Source organism: Schistocerca cancellata, chromosome 2, assembly GCF_023864275.1.
Source record: "Schistocerca cancellata isolate TAMUIC-IGC-003103 chromosome 2, iqSchCanc2.1, whole genome shotgun sequence".
Taxonomy (NCBI): Eukaryota; Metazoa; Arthropoda; class Insecta; order Orthoptera; family Acrididae; genus Schistocerca; species Schistocerca cancellata.
In genome coordinates this window covers 135,199,840-135,213,698 of record NC_064627.1, presented here as the reverse complement: position 1 = coordinate 135,213,698, position 13,859 = coordinate 135,199,840, and the positions used below count along the sequence as shown (strand labels likewise).

At 37.3% G+C, this 13,859-nt stretch overlaps 1 protein-coding gene across 1 annotated transcript in view; it reads left to right on the top strand.

Moving 5' to 3' along the window:
* LOC126161405 (group XIIA secretory phospholipase A2) overlaps positions 1-13,568 on the top strand; it is a 36,073-nt gene extending 22,505 nt beyond the window's left edge. The window contains exons 3-4 of the mRNA XM_049917183.1: positions 5,622-5,793; positions 13,202-13,568. Coding sequence (XP_049773140.1) covers positions 5,622-5,793; positions 13,202-13,320 — 291 coding nt within the window. The 3' untranslated portion in view covers positions 13,321-13,568. The remainder of the gene's footprint in view (positions 1-5,621; positions 5,794-13,201) is intronic.
* Positions 13,569-13,859: the final 291 nt, after the last annotated feature.

Here is a 13,859-nt window from a genome sequence, read left to right as displayed (position 1 = left end):
TGAATCTGAATATTATCCTGCTGTTTCTGAGGTGTTGGCTGAACGAAGGAAATTTCTTCTTTCTTGCTCTTTAAAGTGGGTGCAATATGAGTTTGACTATCACTTTGAGTCCAAAAATGTGTCATCTGAATTCCTTTAAAGGAGTAGTTTGTGTGGAGTGTACTTTTTTTTCTTTTTTTTTTCCCCCTCATGGAATTCTTCGATTTCCTCTTTGGATAAAAGTATGAGGGCTGTGGATGTGTAAGAGTTCACAACTCTCATAAAATCCTCAGCATTCTGAATTGCAGCTGTATTTCGTGTGAAAAGATTATGTTTTGTAGCATAGTGCTTCAGCAGGCTTCGTACACCATCACAAGGCCCCTTCCTGTGACCAGTAGTACTGTGTACACAGTCAGTTGGCACAAGCAACTTACTCAGTTCGAACAGCTGGTAACAATTTTTAAAATGACTAGGAGCACCATCAGCAATAATGATGATCTTCTCTGCTCCCGTTTGCAGTTGAAGAATTTTGTGCATTGCTAGACCCTTGTACTTCTTGTGAGTGAATCACAGACCAGTTCTCAGAAAAATTACAGTGAAGCACTAAACATAGTTCTTCAGCCTGTACACACACTTTCACTTCTGCAATGTGTTGTTGTTGCAATTTCTTCAGATGCTGGTGTGTTATTGCTTTCACTGACCATTTACCAAGTTCATCAATGAAATTGTCAAAGGCAACAATTTTCTTAATTAGTTTATTTTCCTCCCATGTCGCATATGTATTTTCTGCAGTGTTATTGCTACGTCTTCCAGGCCAAGTGTCTGTAAAGACAGTCCTCCCTTTCCAGGGAAGTCACCACATTATTGAAACAAACAAGTCTCTCACTGTACGCCACAGACTACTAATGACTTCACACGCCCAACCAATGTGTCATATGTCACATGCTCCAGTAAGTTCTTCAAAGTTACCACACAAAGTTCAAAATTCATGCAGTACACGCATAAACAGACATACTAGGTGGGTGGTGAACTACCCACTTAGGTTGTAGTACATAAAGGTTTGATCTTCCAAAATGTGAAGTTGTATAGTTGCTCCAATAAATTGCAGAAGTTTCTTTAATACTGCGAATGATGTACGTCTTCACTTTCACAACTTTTTGACCTTCAACTGTTACAGTTTTTTTTGACACACTGGCAAGATCAGTTCCATTTATCTTCCAGGTAAAATGACTGCATCATTTGAACTTGAGCTGCTTCTACAGGATGACCATAATAGGGATCTGGTTTTCCAAAAACTCCTTTTACAGACCTCACATTTCTTGATTTGTCTACCATGTGCTTTGATACTGATGGAACGTGGTTCAGGATTTTACACTGTAGGATATACAACATTCAACAGCTGAGTTGATATTTGTTAAAAATTCCTGGCAAGAGGTACAAGAGTGCTTTGGTTTATTTTCAAGATGTAATTTCTACTTTGCAGAATGTGGTCAGTTTTGCTGTAGTGTACTCATCCATAGCTTTAGTAATTACTTTGTGCTTTCTTGATCCATAGAGCTTATGACTCAACTTCACTGACCACGGTTTCTTAACAGGACTGTCACCTACCCCTGTAGTTGACTGATTCAGGGTATTTAATGCTTCATCTATTGATGCAAAATCTGCACAATGGGAGGCTTCACCTTGTTCAGATACTATCATTGTTGTTATTCTGTAAAAACATTTAGAACACAAAAAGTCGTCACTGGAAACATATTTGCTTTGAAACAGAGTCTTCAAATGAGAACACTTATTCCCAGCCTGAACAAAGTCTGTTTTTTGTTTGTCTTATATATCACTCTTTTATGGATATGCAAATAGTCAGCAAACTCCACTCTCCTGTGGCCCCAGTCAGAAGACATTTCAAACAGTCCTTTCCACAAAACACAGTGCAACTGTGTCAACTTGAAAATTCCTCATGAAAACACAGACCTCTCTGGCTGGTCTCAGATTTCTTAGAAGCCTCTTCAGTAAACTAATTAGCACTGAACAACTATGATACAGAAACCTGCAGTGAACAGCCACGACAAAGAAACTGACGAGAAACTACAATGAAAGTGAAAAGAAACAACTGCAACAAAGAAAGTGATAAGAAATAACTGCAACAAAGACAATAGAAATAAACATTGTAACAAAGAAATAGTAAGAAACAGCTTCAGTGAAGACATACATTGCCCTTGAAAGTTAAAAAGAATGATTTTTAGAATGAAACCTGTCCAACTTAAAAGTGGAAGCTCTCCTTTATGGAAAATATAGTACTACAGGGTACTAAACAACAGAAAAAAATCTAACTTTTCTGTATTGGCATTCTAAAAAAAAAAAATTCTTTAAATTATAAAAAAATTCAAAATACGATGGTAAAATTACTTTGACAGGTATGTCCAAATGGAGGATACCATTGTAATCATAAATCAACTAACTTTCAAATAAAAAACACTAACAAAATATCTAGAACTGTTACAGAGAGAACAGCATTTAAAATTTTTTTCTGAAGTTCACATCTTCAAAATGGTGTTGCAGTGTCATCTTTGGAGGCCTGAATCTCAGGGTAGGAATGTTTTTGGAGAAAACAAAAAAACACGTTTCTTACTTACTCCTGAAGTTTAACATATGCTGAATTCAATAACATCCGAGACTATAAAGGTAACCCCTCATACCTGAAGTGATACGGATGATACCTCTTAGATTGCGTCTGCAAGGCGTCTCAGTTGTTGACAATAAATGTCAGCTTTGATGGTTGCACCTCAGTGAAGCAATTCGTGGTGCACCACACCGTCACTGTTCCACCAGATGCATAACATTATCTTTTGTGGATATGTGCAGGTCTTTGTACAGAGAGTTGCTGCTTTGTTTGTGCTCAGCCATTCCTTTCTTTTCTTTATGTTAGCATAAAGATACCATTTCTCATCACCAGTAATGACACAGGACAGAGATGGTCATTGTTCTTCATGAGGAATATTTGGCAAGCAGAGGGTCGCATACGGGCAACCACAGATTTTATGCCTAGCGCACGCAGTACCAATCCCCCCAGTTTCCGAACCTTCTCCATTGTATGCAGATGTTGCACAGTGGTGGAATGATTACAGTTCATCACATTTGCCAGTTGTTGAGTGCAATGGTGTAGATAATTGTTAATTAATGTGTTTAAATGATCATCAGCAATTCCCAAAAGTTTTCCTGAATGTGGAGAGTCACTAATCTCAAAATGATCATTCTTAAAACAAGAAAACCATTTTCTTGCTGTGCTCCGTCCAATGGCTTTGACCCCCATACAGTGTAAAAAGTTTCTGGCTGCTTCCACTGCTGCCACCCCTCTATTGAACTCAAACAGAACATGTTCGAAATGTTCTGATTTCTCCACTAGACACTCCATGTTCTAGAGCCTACAGCTCCCATCACTATTTCCAAATGACAAAATGATAGTATTTAAACTCAGATAGCTGTAGTGAACTACAAATAAAAAATGACAATCGATAAATAAACCAATAGCAGATAGAATATCAATATGCAAAACCAAAATGCTGTGGACTTATATGACAACCTAATACTTGAAATATAACACATTAATTCTGTTTTGAAACTACAAGTTAATAGCTTAAAGTCCAAGAGACCTGCCCCCACCATAACCATCCCCCATTTCATCCATCATTTTGCAGTGTTCTGTTTTCTATGCTATACTGTATGGCATGTTCCACACTCACAAGACTCATCTCATTTTTGGGTCGATGGAACGAAAACTGGGTGTAATGTAATCTACCATATTGACTCGAATCTAAGTTGCACTCGAATCTAAGCCGCACCTGAAAAATGAGACTCTAAATCAAGGAAAAAAAAAAATTTCCCGAATCTAAGCCTCACCTGAAACTTGAGACTCGAAATTCAAGGGGAGAGAAAAGTTTTAGGCCGCACCTCCAAATAGAAACAAAGTTTGTCCATTGTAATATGAGACACAATTTAGGTTGAACGAATGACGATACAGTAGTTTGGTTCGAGACATAAGCTTAGCAGTTAATCTTTACCAGGTAGCCATTGCAATGTGTCAGGAGCTCCGTCCGTATTTATACGGGTACCCTTCCTTTTTCACGTGCTTCGTCTGGTTTGAATTGATTGCTTATTTTTCTTTGATATGAAAAGTGTAGTTCTCTTTGTTATGGGTGTTTACGTCACTCTAAGCTGAAGATACATTACTGTACTGTGTCATGCGTTGTTTGTCGCATTCTGATAATGAGTGTTTAGGGCCTGTCGCCGCTCGTGGCATGGCTTGCTTTTGTGCGTGCTACCGCCGCTTTTTTTTAAAAAAAAGAGAGAATAGAGAGGGCGGAATTGTCTCATTAGCGAAACAATGGCAAGAGACTGCTATTTGTTGTTACTTACACTGCTGCTTTCTTTGATAATGATCAACAGGAACCAAATAATAGACTGCGTATGATAGAAGATGTTCTGAACGAGAGTTTAGCGAAAATTTTTCTCCGTTTGAAAATCTTTGCAGACGCCTCTTTAGTACATTACATTCTGCACAGAAATTAGAGTCATCCTAGATTTAAAAATCTAGTCAATTGCCGTGCTTCATTTCTGACTGTATCACTATTACACATAAGAATAATACGAATATAAACATGACATGATATTTATATTCTTCCGCGTTTGCTGTTGTCTCACTCTAGTTTCGTAGTTTATTAGGCAGACAGAATTTAAATGAGATAGCAGCAAACACGAAAGAATACGTGGCAAAATGTTTATATTCGTATTATTCTTATGGTGAAGAGAATACTGCATGTGATTCACAATTCATAAAAGTTCCTATTAGCAACCACCTCTTGTCACAGGTAGGAAAAAATTCAGAACGTAGAGTTGGCCATATTGACAAACATCCCTAACAGTCTTGCCAGTCGGATTTTCATAGTACATTGAAACGCTGCAACATTCGAAGATGAACAATACGGAATTTGTACTTACTTCGATGGATAATGTATGAAAATGCAGTGGTCGAAACTCGGGGCGGAGGAAGAAAAGCTCGTCTTCCACCTTTTTTTTTTTAATTTATTTACTGACGCAGAGGTTTTGGCGCCAGTATTTATCTTTGTGCCTGCAAAGCATGCCTGTGTAGCGCTACATACATTCGACGGCAGAAGTTAGTTGTGGCAGCACCTACCAACATTTTTCAGAACTTCCGCGTACTTTGCACTCGATTGTAAGCCGCAGGTGGTTTTTTGGATTACAAAAACCATAAAAAAGTGTGGCTTAGATTCGAGTAAATACGGTAATTTCCTTCAACCAATTATATTTTCCTCCCAGTAGAAAAAACTTAACACTAGGGATGCTATATTCTGTTGTTACTGTTTCTATCAACAGTAGTCACACCCCTTGTAGAAGATCAGTCATTTGCGTATGAAATTTTTACCCATTTAGCCACCATTGGTAAACACTTTACACACATTGTGTTGCAATACATAATTTAGTGACAGTGAATAATGTTGTTAGAGTTCTGTTCTTCCAGTCACATCAAATGAAATGCAGTGTTATATACTTGTTTTTTCTAACTGCTCCTTAGTTAAGATCACCTTACTGATGTATTCTTTTTAAAAAATTGATACATTTTCCAGATTGACAATGAATATCTGCCTGTGGGAGATATGACAAATTGTTGCAATGACCATGATATCTGTTATGATACATGTGGCTCAGATAAAGAGAAGTGTGACTTGGAATTCAAGAGATGCTTGTACAAGATTTGTGAAAAACACCAGAAACTGATAACAGACAAAGGTGTTAAAGGTAAGTAGTGGTCAGTCAGATGGAATACAAGGAGTGTCAACATGCTATCAATAAACATCTTAGAAGTGTAGAGGGCACCTGTCAAATTGGGGCTAAAAATTCGTATTTGGAAACCTCACTTACCAATGTTGTATAGAGTATAAAATGTGGGGAATAATGCTCAATACTTAATGACACCAGTACACAAGACTATTATCTAATAAGATAGGTGTAAATAATTATTCTTTAATATAAAAGGATGGGAGTGTAGCTTGGTGCTGATAAGTACTGTCTTTTCTGAATTATGTAATGCATCACTAAATTAAAGCATTTTTTGAGAGAAATTAAAGTATGTCATTGTTAGGCCACTCTGTAAGAAAAGTGATGAAGATGTCAATAGTTACCAACCTGTTTCACTACTTACATCATTTCCTAAAATTTTTGAGAAAGCAGTATATTCTAGAATAATATCCTATCTGAGCAACCATTTCATCTTAGTGAATCATAGTTCTGATCTCAGAAGAGTTGCTCAACTGAGAATTCCATTTATACATTCACAAACAAAATTTTACAAACGTTAAATAAAAAAATACACCAGTTGATATTTTCTGTGACATATCTAGGGCATTTGAGTGTGTGAATCACAATATCCCTCCCTCCCTCCCCCTGGTAAACTAAGGCTTTATGGAATTGATGGTATAACCAACCAATGGATAGCCCAGTTAGTCTGCATTCACAATCATCGTGTAGATCTCTGTTTGATGAGTTAAGCATTTTGACTACTGCTTCATGCTATAGTTATTCCCTCATGAAGTTTGTTGCCAATAATCCACTGCAGTTCAAAAGGAACAACGATGAACATAGTTACAACACCAGAAGAAAAAATTATGTTCATTATTCCACTTAAACTTTGTCTTTAACTCTGTCACACATTTTATATCAACTCAATTTTGGTGGAAGCACTGTGCACCCTATCTTAGGTTAAATTTGAAAACAAATTGAAAAAGATTCTCTGTGACAACTCCTATTCTGTAGAGGAATTTCTGCCTATGTTCATATAATAATTTATTGTGTTTAAATCTCCTAATAACTACAATATTCACATGACTGGTTTTGACAATTTGTGGTCATCTTCAGATTGATTAATCCACCAACAGCTTCGTTATGACCTATAAAAACTCAAGTTATGCAGCCTGAACACTGTGAAGTGTAATGCTGCTGTTAGTGGATTAATCACATTTGAAGAGAACAATAAACTGCCGAAACCAGTACTGTGAATATTGTAGTTATTAGGCAATCTTGACATAATGAATTATTATACATTAACATTTGTAAAGATACATACTTCCATTTGACAATACATCATTTCTTTTTTCAAAAAAATTGTGTGTGTATTATCTAAATAGTGATGGGTAGGAATTAAAAAAAAATCCTTGTAAATGGTCAGAATGTTGTCATATTTACATGTGAATGTATAATACAACTGTAAAATAATTTGTTCCATACCATTATAGTCAATCATAAAAATGGTCCTTGGAGGATAAAACTAAGTGGTTGAGGGACTACAAACAAGGTGGTTAGGGATACACTCCCCAGTCTGTCCTTATTGCTCCTTTCACATTTGGCAGTGATTTGTAAATGTGAAAGCTGCCTAGTTGCACCATGTTTCAGAGTCCACCTTAAACTGTAAAACGCTGTAAGTGGCTGGGTAAGTTATTTTAAAGGCCAGAGAATGGCCAGGTTCGATCAGACCGTACCTGGTAATGCGCTTTGTTGTTCATACAGGAGGAGGACAGCATTAGCTGTAAAGGCAAGTAAAGATGGTAGATAAAGGAATTAGAGTGCCTGCTGGAGTTTATGACATACACAAAAGTTTTGAGAGAAGGGGCTATCACATAAACTCTTTGAGAAAGTTAACAAATGAAGTTACAGTATTGTTAAAAGTGGCTCCTTTTAACAAGCCTGATGCCTGTGCACCATCATTTTACAAGCTCACTACCTTGTCAATTAAGTCACTGTCTGACTCCAGTCGGGCTTCAGGAATTTCTCTTATCAGATACTCGTAGGGAAAGAAGTCCACCATGTGTAGTGGCCTGTAATGGATGAAGGTGTGTAATCTTGCTGTATGAGATTTCTGCATATAAATTACTTGTCCTCACCTTGTTCCTCCAAGTACCTCAATAGTATCTCAAAGTATTTTTTGTTCATAGAACTTGTTTCAGTTTTTCATTTCATTTATTATTTCTGTCATCATTCAAAGGAAACAACAGTATGGCACCTTACATCCCAGAGGAGGTTCATACAAAGCAGTTAGGCTTATTAATGAGAAGGGGATACAGTGTTTCAAGAGCAAGCAAAAAGGGGTGTTATTGGTTGAGGTACATACTGAAAGAGACGCTAATGTCGAATTCAATTTATTCCATAGTACATTTGTGTCAATATTTGATAGTTGCTTTCCTAAAAAATTACCCAAAAGAGCCCTTAAAAAAAGTAAGCTGTGGATAAATAAGGGAATTAAAATCTTGTGTAAGAGAAGAGGGAAATTTATGTAAAGACCAGAATAAGTCAAGATCACATATTACTTGCATATTACAAAAAATACTGTAATATTTTAAGGAAGGTCATTAAAATGTCCAGAAGTATGCATGTCCTGACAAAAATGAATAATGCAGACAATAAGATTAAAATTGCATGGGACATTGTCAAAAGGGAGACAGGACAGCCAGTTAGTCTGCAAGATTCCATGACAATTAAACTAAATGACAATGTTGTGAATGATGATTCACAAGTTGCAAGTACTTTTAACAATCACTTTCTAAACATAGCAGCAAATATAAGAGTAAGTGCTTCAGTTGAAGAAGCAAGAGAATATATTAAAAATGTCATTCGACAAAAATTTTAGCAACTGGAAGTAGCACCAACATCCTTCACTGAAATTAAAGCGATTATAAATATTCTGAAAAACTGTAGGTCTTGTGGGATTGATGGAATTTCAAACAGTGTGCTGAAAACTTATTCCCACTTAATAAGTAATGTCCTTAGTGATATATGCAATGCACCACTGGCACAGGGAATTTTTCCAGGTGGCTTAAAATGTGCAATTATTAAACCACTTCATAAGAAAGGTGGCAAGACAGACTTAAACCAATGTCATTCAGTTTCCTTGCTGACTTCTTTTTTCAAAATATTTGAAAAAGTGGTCACACACTTAAATGGAAACAATTTACTTAACATACCACAGTTTGGATTCCAGAAATGCTGCACAGTTGAGAATGCTATTTATATTTACTCATCAAATAGTATAAGATTTAAATTATAATATATTGTCAGTTAATATTTTTAGTGATCTCTAAAAGACCTTCTGTTTTGTAGATCTTGGTACTCTCTTCAAAAAGCTCAAATTTAATGGAATTGATGTCTTTACATGTAGCTGGTTTGAGTCGTACTTGACAGAATGTGAAAGGTCATGATGAATAATTCAGACAATGCCAGAAAGGTTGGAAATTCTAGTGATAGGCAAAAATCACAAAGGGAATACCACAAGGTTAAATTTTGGGCCCAGTCCTATTCCTTATATGTGTAAATGATCTTCCTCTTAACATTCAATGAGAAAAATTGCTACTTTTTCTCTTAGGGAGAGAGTTAGTAAATGATATTTTCCAAAGGATTATTAAGTGGTTCTTTGAAACTGGACTCTTGCTAAATTTTGAAAAAAAAAAAAAAAAAACCCTATATTCAATTCTATACAACAAATATAGTCATACCAACAATTGATGTAGTGCAGGAGTCAGTGAGTAGAGTAGAATGCTCCAAATTTTTGAGTGTACATACTGATGAAAACTTGAACTGGAAGAAGCATGTTACTGAGCTTCTTAATCAAAGTCTAGCGACCTTTGCACTTCATATAATTGCTCATCTTGGAGACAAATGTATCAACCTCCTGACATATTTTGCGTATTTTCACTCAGTAATGTTGTACGGAATAATTTTCTGGGGTAACCCTTCACTTAGAAAGAAAGTATTGATTGCACAAAAGTGAGCAGTAAGAATAATATGTGGCATTCACCCATGGACATCATGTAGGTACGTGTTCAAGGAGCTAGGCATTTTAACTGCGCCGCCACAGTATGTATTTTCTCTAATGACATTTATCATTAATAATCCATCACAATTTGGGAACAATAATGCGCATATATACAACAGTAGAGGGAATGATGACCTTTATTACCCATCTTTAAAGCTGTCAGTGGCTCAGAGAGGAGTTCATTATGCAGCAGTATATATACAGGGTGTTTCAAAAATGACCGGTATATTTGAAACGGCAATAAAAACTAAACAAGCAGCGATAGAAATACACCGTTTGTTGCAGTATGCTTGGGACAACAGTACATTTTCAGGCGGACAAACTTTCGAAATTACAGTAGTTACAATTTTCAACAACAGATGGCGCTGCAAGTGATGTGAAAGATATAGAAGACAACGCAGTCTGTGGGTGCGCCATTCTGTACGTCGTCTTTCTGCTGTAAGCGTGTGCTGTTCACAAAGTGCAAGTGTGCTGTAGACAACATGGTTTATACCTTAGAACAGAGGATTTTTCTGGTGTTGGAACTCCACCGCCTAGAACACAGTGTTGTTGCAACAAGACGAAGTTTTCAACAGAGGTTTAATGTAACCAAAGGACCGAAAAGCGATACAAATTTTGAAAAATTTCAACGGACTGGGAACGTGACGGATGAACGTGCTGGAAAGGTAGGGTGACCGCGTACGGCAACCACAGAGGGCAACGCGCAGCTAGTGCAGCAGGTGATCCAACAGCGGCCTTGGGTTTCCGTTCGTCGTGTTGCAGCTGCGGTCCAAATGACGCCAACGTCCACGTATCGTCTCATGCGCCAGAGTTTACACCTCTATCCATACAAAATTCAAACGCGGCAACCCCTTAGCGCCGCTACCATTGCTGCACGAGAGACATTCGCTAACGATATATTGCACAGGATTGATAACGGCGATATGCATGTGGGCAGCATTTGGTTTACTGACGAAGCTTATTTTTACCTGGACGGCTTCATCAATAAACAGAACTGGCGCATATGGGGAACCGAAAAGCCCCATGTTGTAGTCCCATCGTCCCTGCATCCTCAAAAAGTACTGGTCTGGGCCGCCATTTCTTCCAAAGGAATCATTGGCCCATTTTTCAGATCCGAAACGATTACTGCATCACGCTACCTGGACATTCTTCATGAATTTGTGGCGGTACAAACTGCCTTAGATGACACTGCGAACACCTCGTGGTTTATGCAAGATGGTGCCCGGCCACATCGCACGGCCGACGTCTTTAATTTCCTGAATGAATATTTCGATGATCGTGTGATTGCTTTGGGCTATCCGAAACATACAGGAGGCGGCGTGGATTGGCCTCCCTATTCGCCAGACATGAACCCCTGTGACTTCTTTCTGTGGGGACACTTGAAAGTCCAGGTGTACCGCCAGAATCCAGAAACAATTGAACAGCTGAAGCAGTACATCCCATCTGCATGTGAAGCCATTCCGCCAGACACGTTGTCAAAGGTTTCGGGTAATTTCATTCAGAGACTACGCCATATTATTGCAACGCATGGTGGATATGTTGAAAGGTGGCTACACTGAGCCACAGCGCCAGAGATCGCGTCAGAGAGTATTGTTCCGCCGCCTCCACTGACAGTGATTCTTGAGAAGTTGTGGTAGGCAGTTCTTGTTCAGATGTAGTGGAGAGTTGTTGAGATGTGGTAGTAGTGAGTGTTTGTTCCATGTTTTATGCAGCTATTTGATGGGAGAGATAGCAGATGTTATTCTAATGGAGAGATTGTAATGATCAGAGTGCATTTCGTCAATATATATGAAGGTAACAAAACACTATTTTCTTTTTATTATTTCTGTATCTCAAATAATGCATCATTACAGGTTCAGTCAACAAAGCATCTGGCTTGTGTTCTTGTATTAGAGTGTAATTCTGGTTTTCTTGCGTAGTTATAGTATTTCTAATTTTCTTTTATCACATCAGTATAAATGGTATTTAAAAATTCTTGTCTTGTTGAAGAAGAACCGTGCCAGATGTACGTTGAGTCACACTCCCACACACAGAACAATTACACTTGTGCTTTGATTTCGTAGGTTTTATAGTTGCTGGGGACTTAATTAATTAATTGTGTTAACAGAAAATTTTCATTTCATTCTTTGTTGTTGTTCTAAGCAGTCAGATTGCGTACTAAAACTAGTCAGGGCCAGCCGTTTACGAAACTGCGTAACCGGACAGACAGTAAAAAATATTTGCATAATAGTTATTTAAATAAGCCCCCATGCAATGTGGAAAATATCGTACTATAGAGTTTCCCAGACCGCAGCGCCATCTGTTGTTGAAAATTGTAACTACTGTAATTTCGAAAGTTTGTCTGCCTGAAAATGTACTGTTGTCCCAAGCATATTGCAACAAACGGTGTATTCCTATCGCTGCTCGCTTAGTTTTTATTGCCGTTTCAAATATACCGGTCATTTTTGAAACACCCTGTGTGTGTGTGTGTGTGTATATATATATATATATATATATATATATATATATATATATATCCGTAATAGAAAATATCTGACAGGTTGCGAAACAAGTTTTAAATCTAATTTAAAATCATTTGTCCTGCACAATTCATACTATTCCATTGACCAATTTTTACTTACGTTAACATTAATCATGTACACATTCCTGTAAACTGACTCATTCTGCGGTATTTTGATAAAAGAATGGTTCAAAAAATCGGTGAAACATGTAACTAACTGACTAATTGACAGTATTTATTTGTCAATAATGGCATTCCTTTCTTAATTTTTACTTAAATTGTAGTTTCAGTGTATTTCTTCTTTTATGTATCTGGTGACCAGCAGTTTGTAAAAAACAAAAAAAAGTTGTTATGTTAAAAATTATCCTTGTGCTTCCTTTAGTCTTTTGTAGCTGTACTGTATTTTGTATTTAATTCTAGAATTAAATTTGAAACCACAGGTCACTGTATACTTGTAATCAGGTTGTGATTCTATTTGAGTAGTAATGGTTGTGCACAGCATCCCACAAATATTGTTGGTTGGTTAGAAATGGTTGCTCAGATTATTAACAACAGTACAATGAACATTTAATCACACAACCATCTGTGTCTTAAGTTGAATTGTTTGGACTAATTACACTCCATAATGCCTGGATGCCACTGGATCAAGTTGCCTGGTGGAGTTGTTTTGTTTTGCTTTTGAAGTCTCGCGTTTTACACTAATCGAATAACAACACACTCAACTTTTGTTACTGATTTTGTATTTTTCCTTTGTTTATGGAAACCATCAAATTTATATACAAAAGAAAGAACTTGGACAACAAAGAAAAAAACTGTATAATGGTTCATATTTCTGTTTCTTTCAGCTTGTAAGGCAGCAGCAAAGATGTTATTCACAGGCACACTTACACTTGGGTGCAAATCCTTTCTGGACAGCCAAAAACGTGCATGCTTTTGTCCATCTTCCAAGCGAACTGAATTCTGAAGTACTCTGGAAATGCGAAACTAAGCTGTGATATTCTTGCTGGGTTGCTGGAAGTGCATTACAATTGAAGGGGTGAAGTGGAATGTTCCTTGCCAATTATGTATTATTTTTATCGGAAAGTTTGAATAAGTAACTGTGTAGCACCTTCATTTTAAAGAAATACTGACAGCTTTTCATTTAATTTTAAAATACATCTATGTACATTGCATGCTCTTCCAGCATTGGAATGAATCTTTGTAGTCATTCTTTCAGTATTCTTACTGATAATAAAAATCATATTTTATGATTATAACATTGCTTTTTTGTCATATCAGTCTTAACTTTCGTGCATAGTTTTCTTTGCTCCTCCCAGCTACACTCCAGCCTCCTCTCCTTCTTTACCCCTCTCCTCCACTTTCCGTCATCATCTCCCCCCCCCCCCCCCCCTCTCTCTCTCTCTCTCTCTCTCTCTCTCTCTCACACACACACACACACACACACACACACACACACACACACAGAGAGAGAGAGAGAGAGAGAGAGAGAGAGAGAGAGAGAGA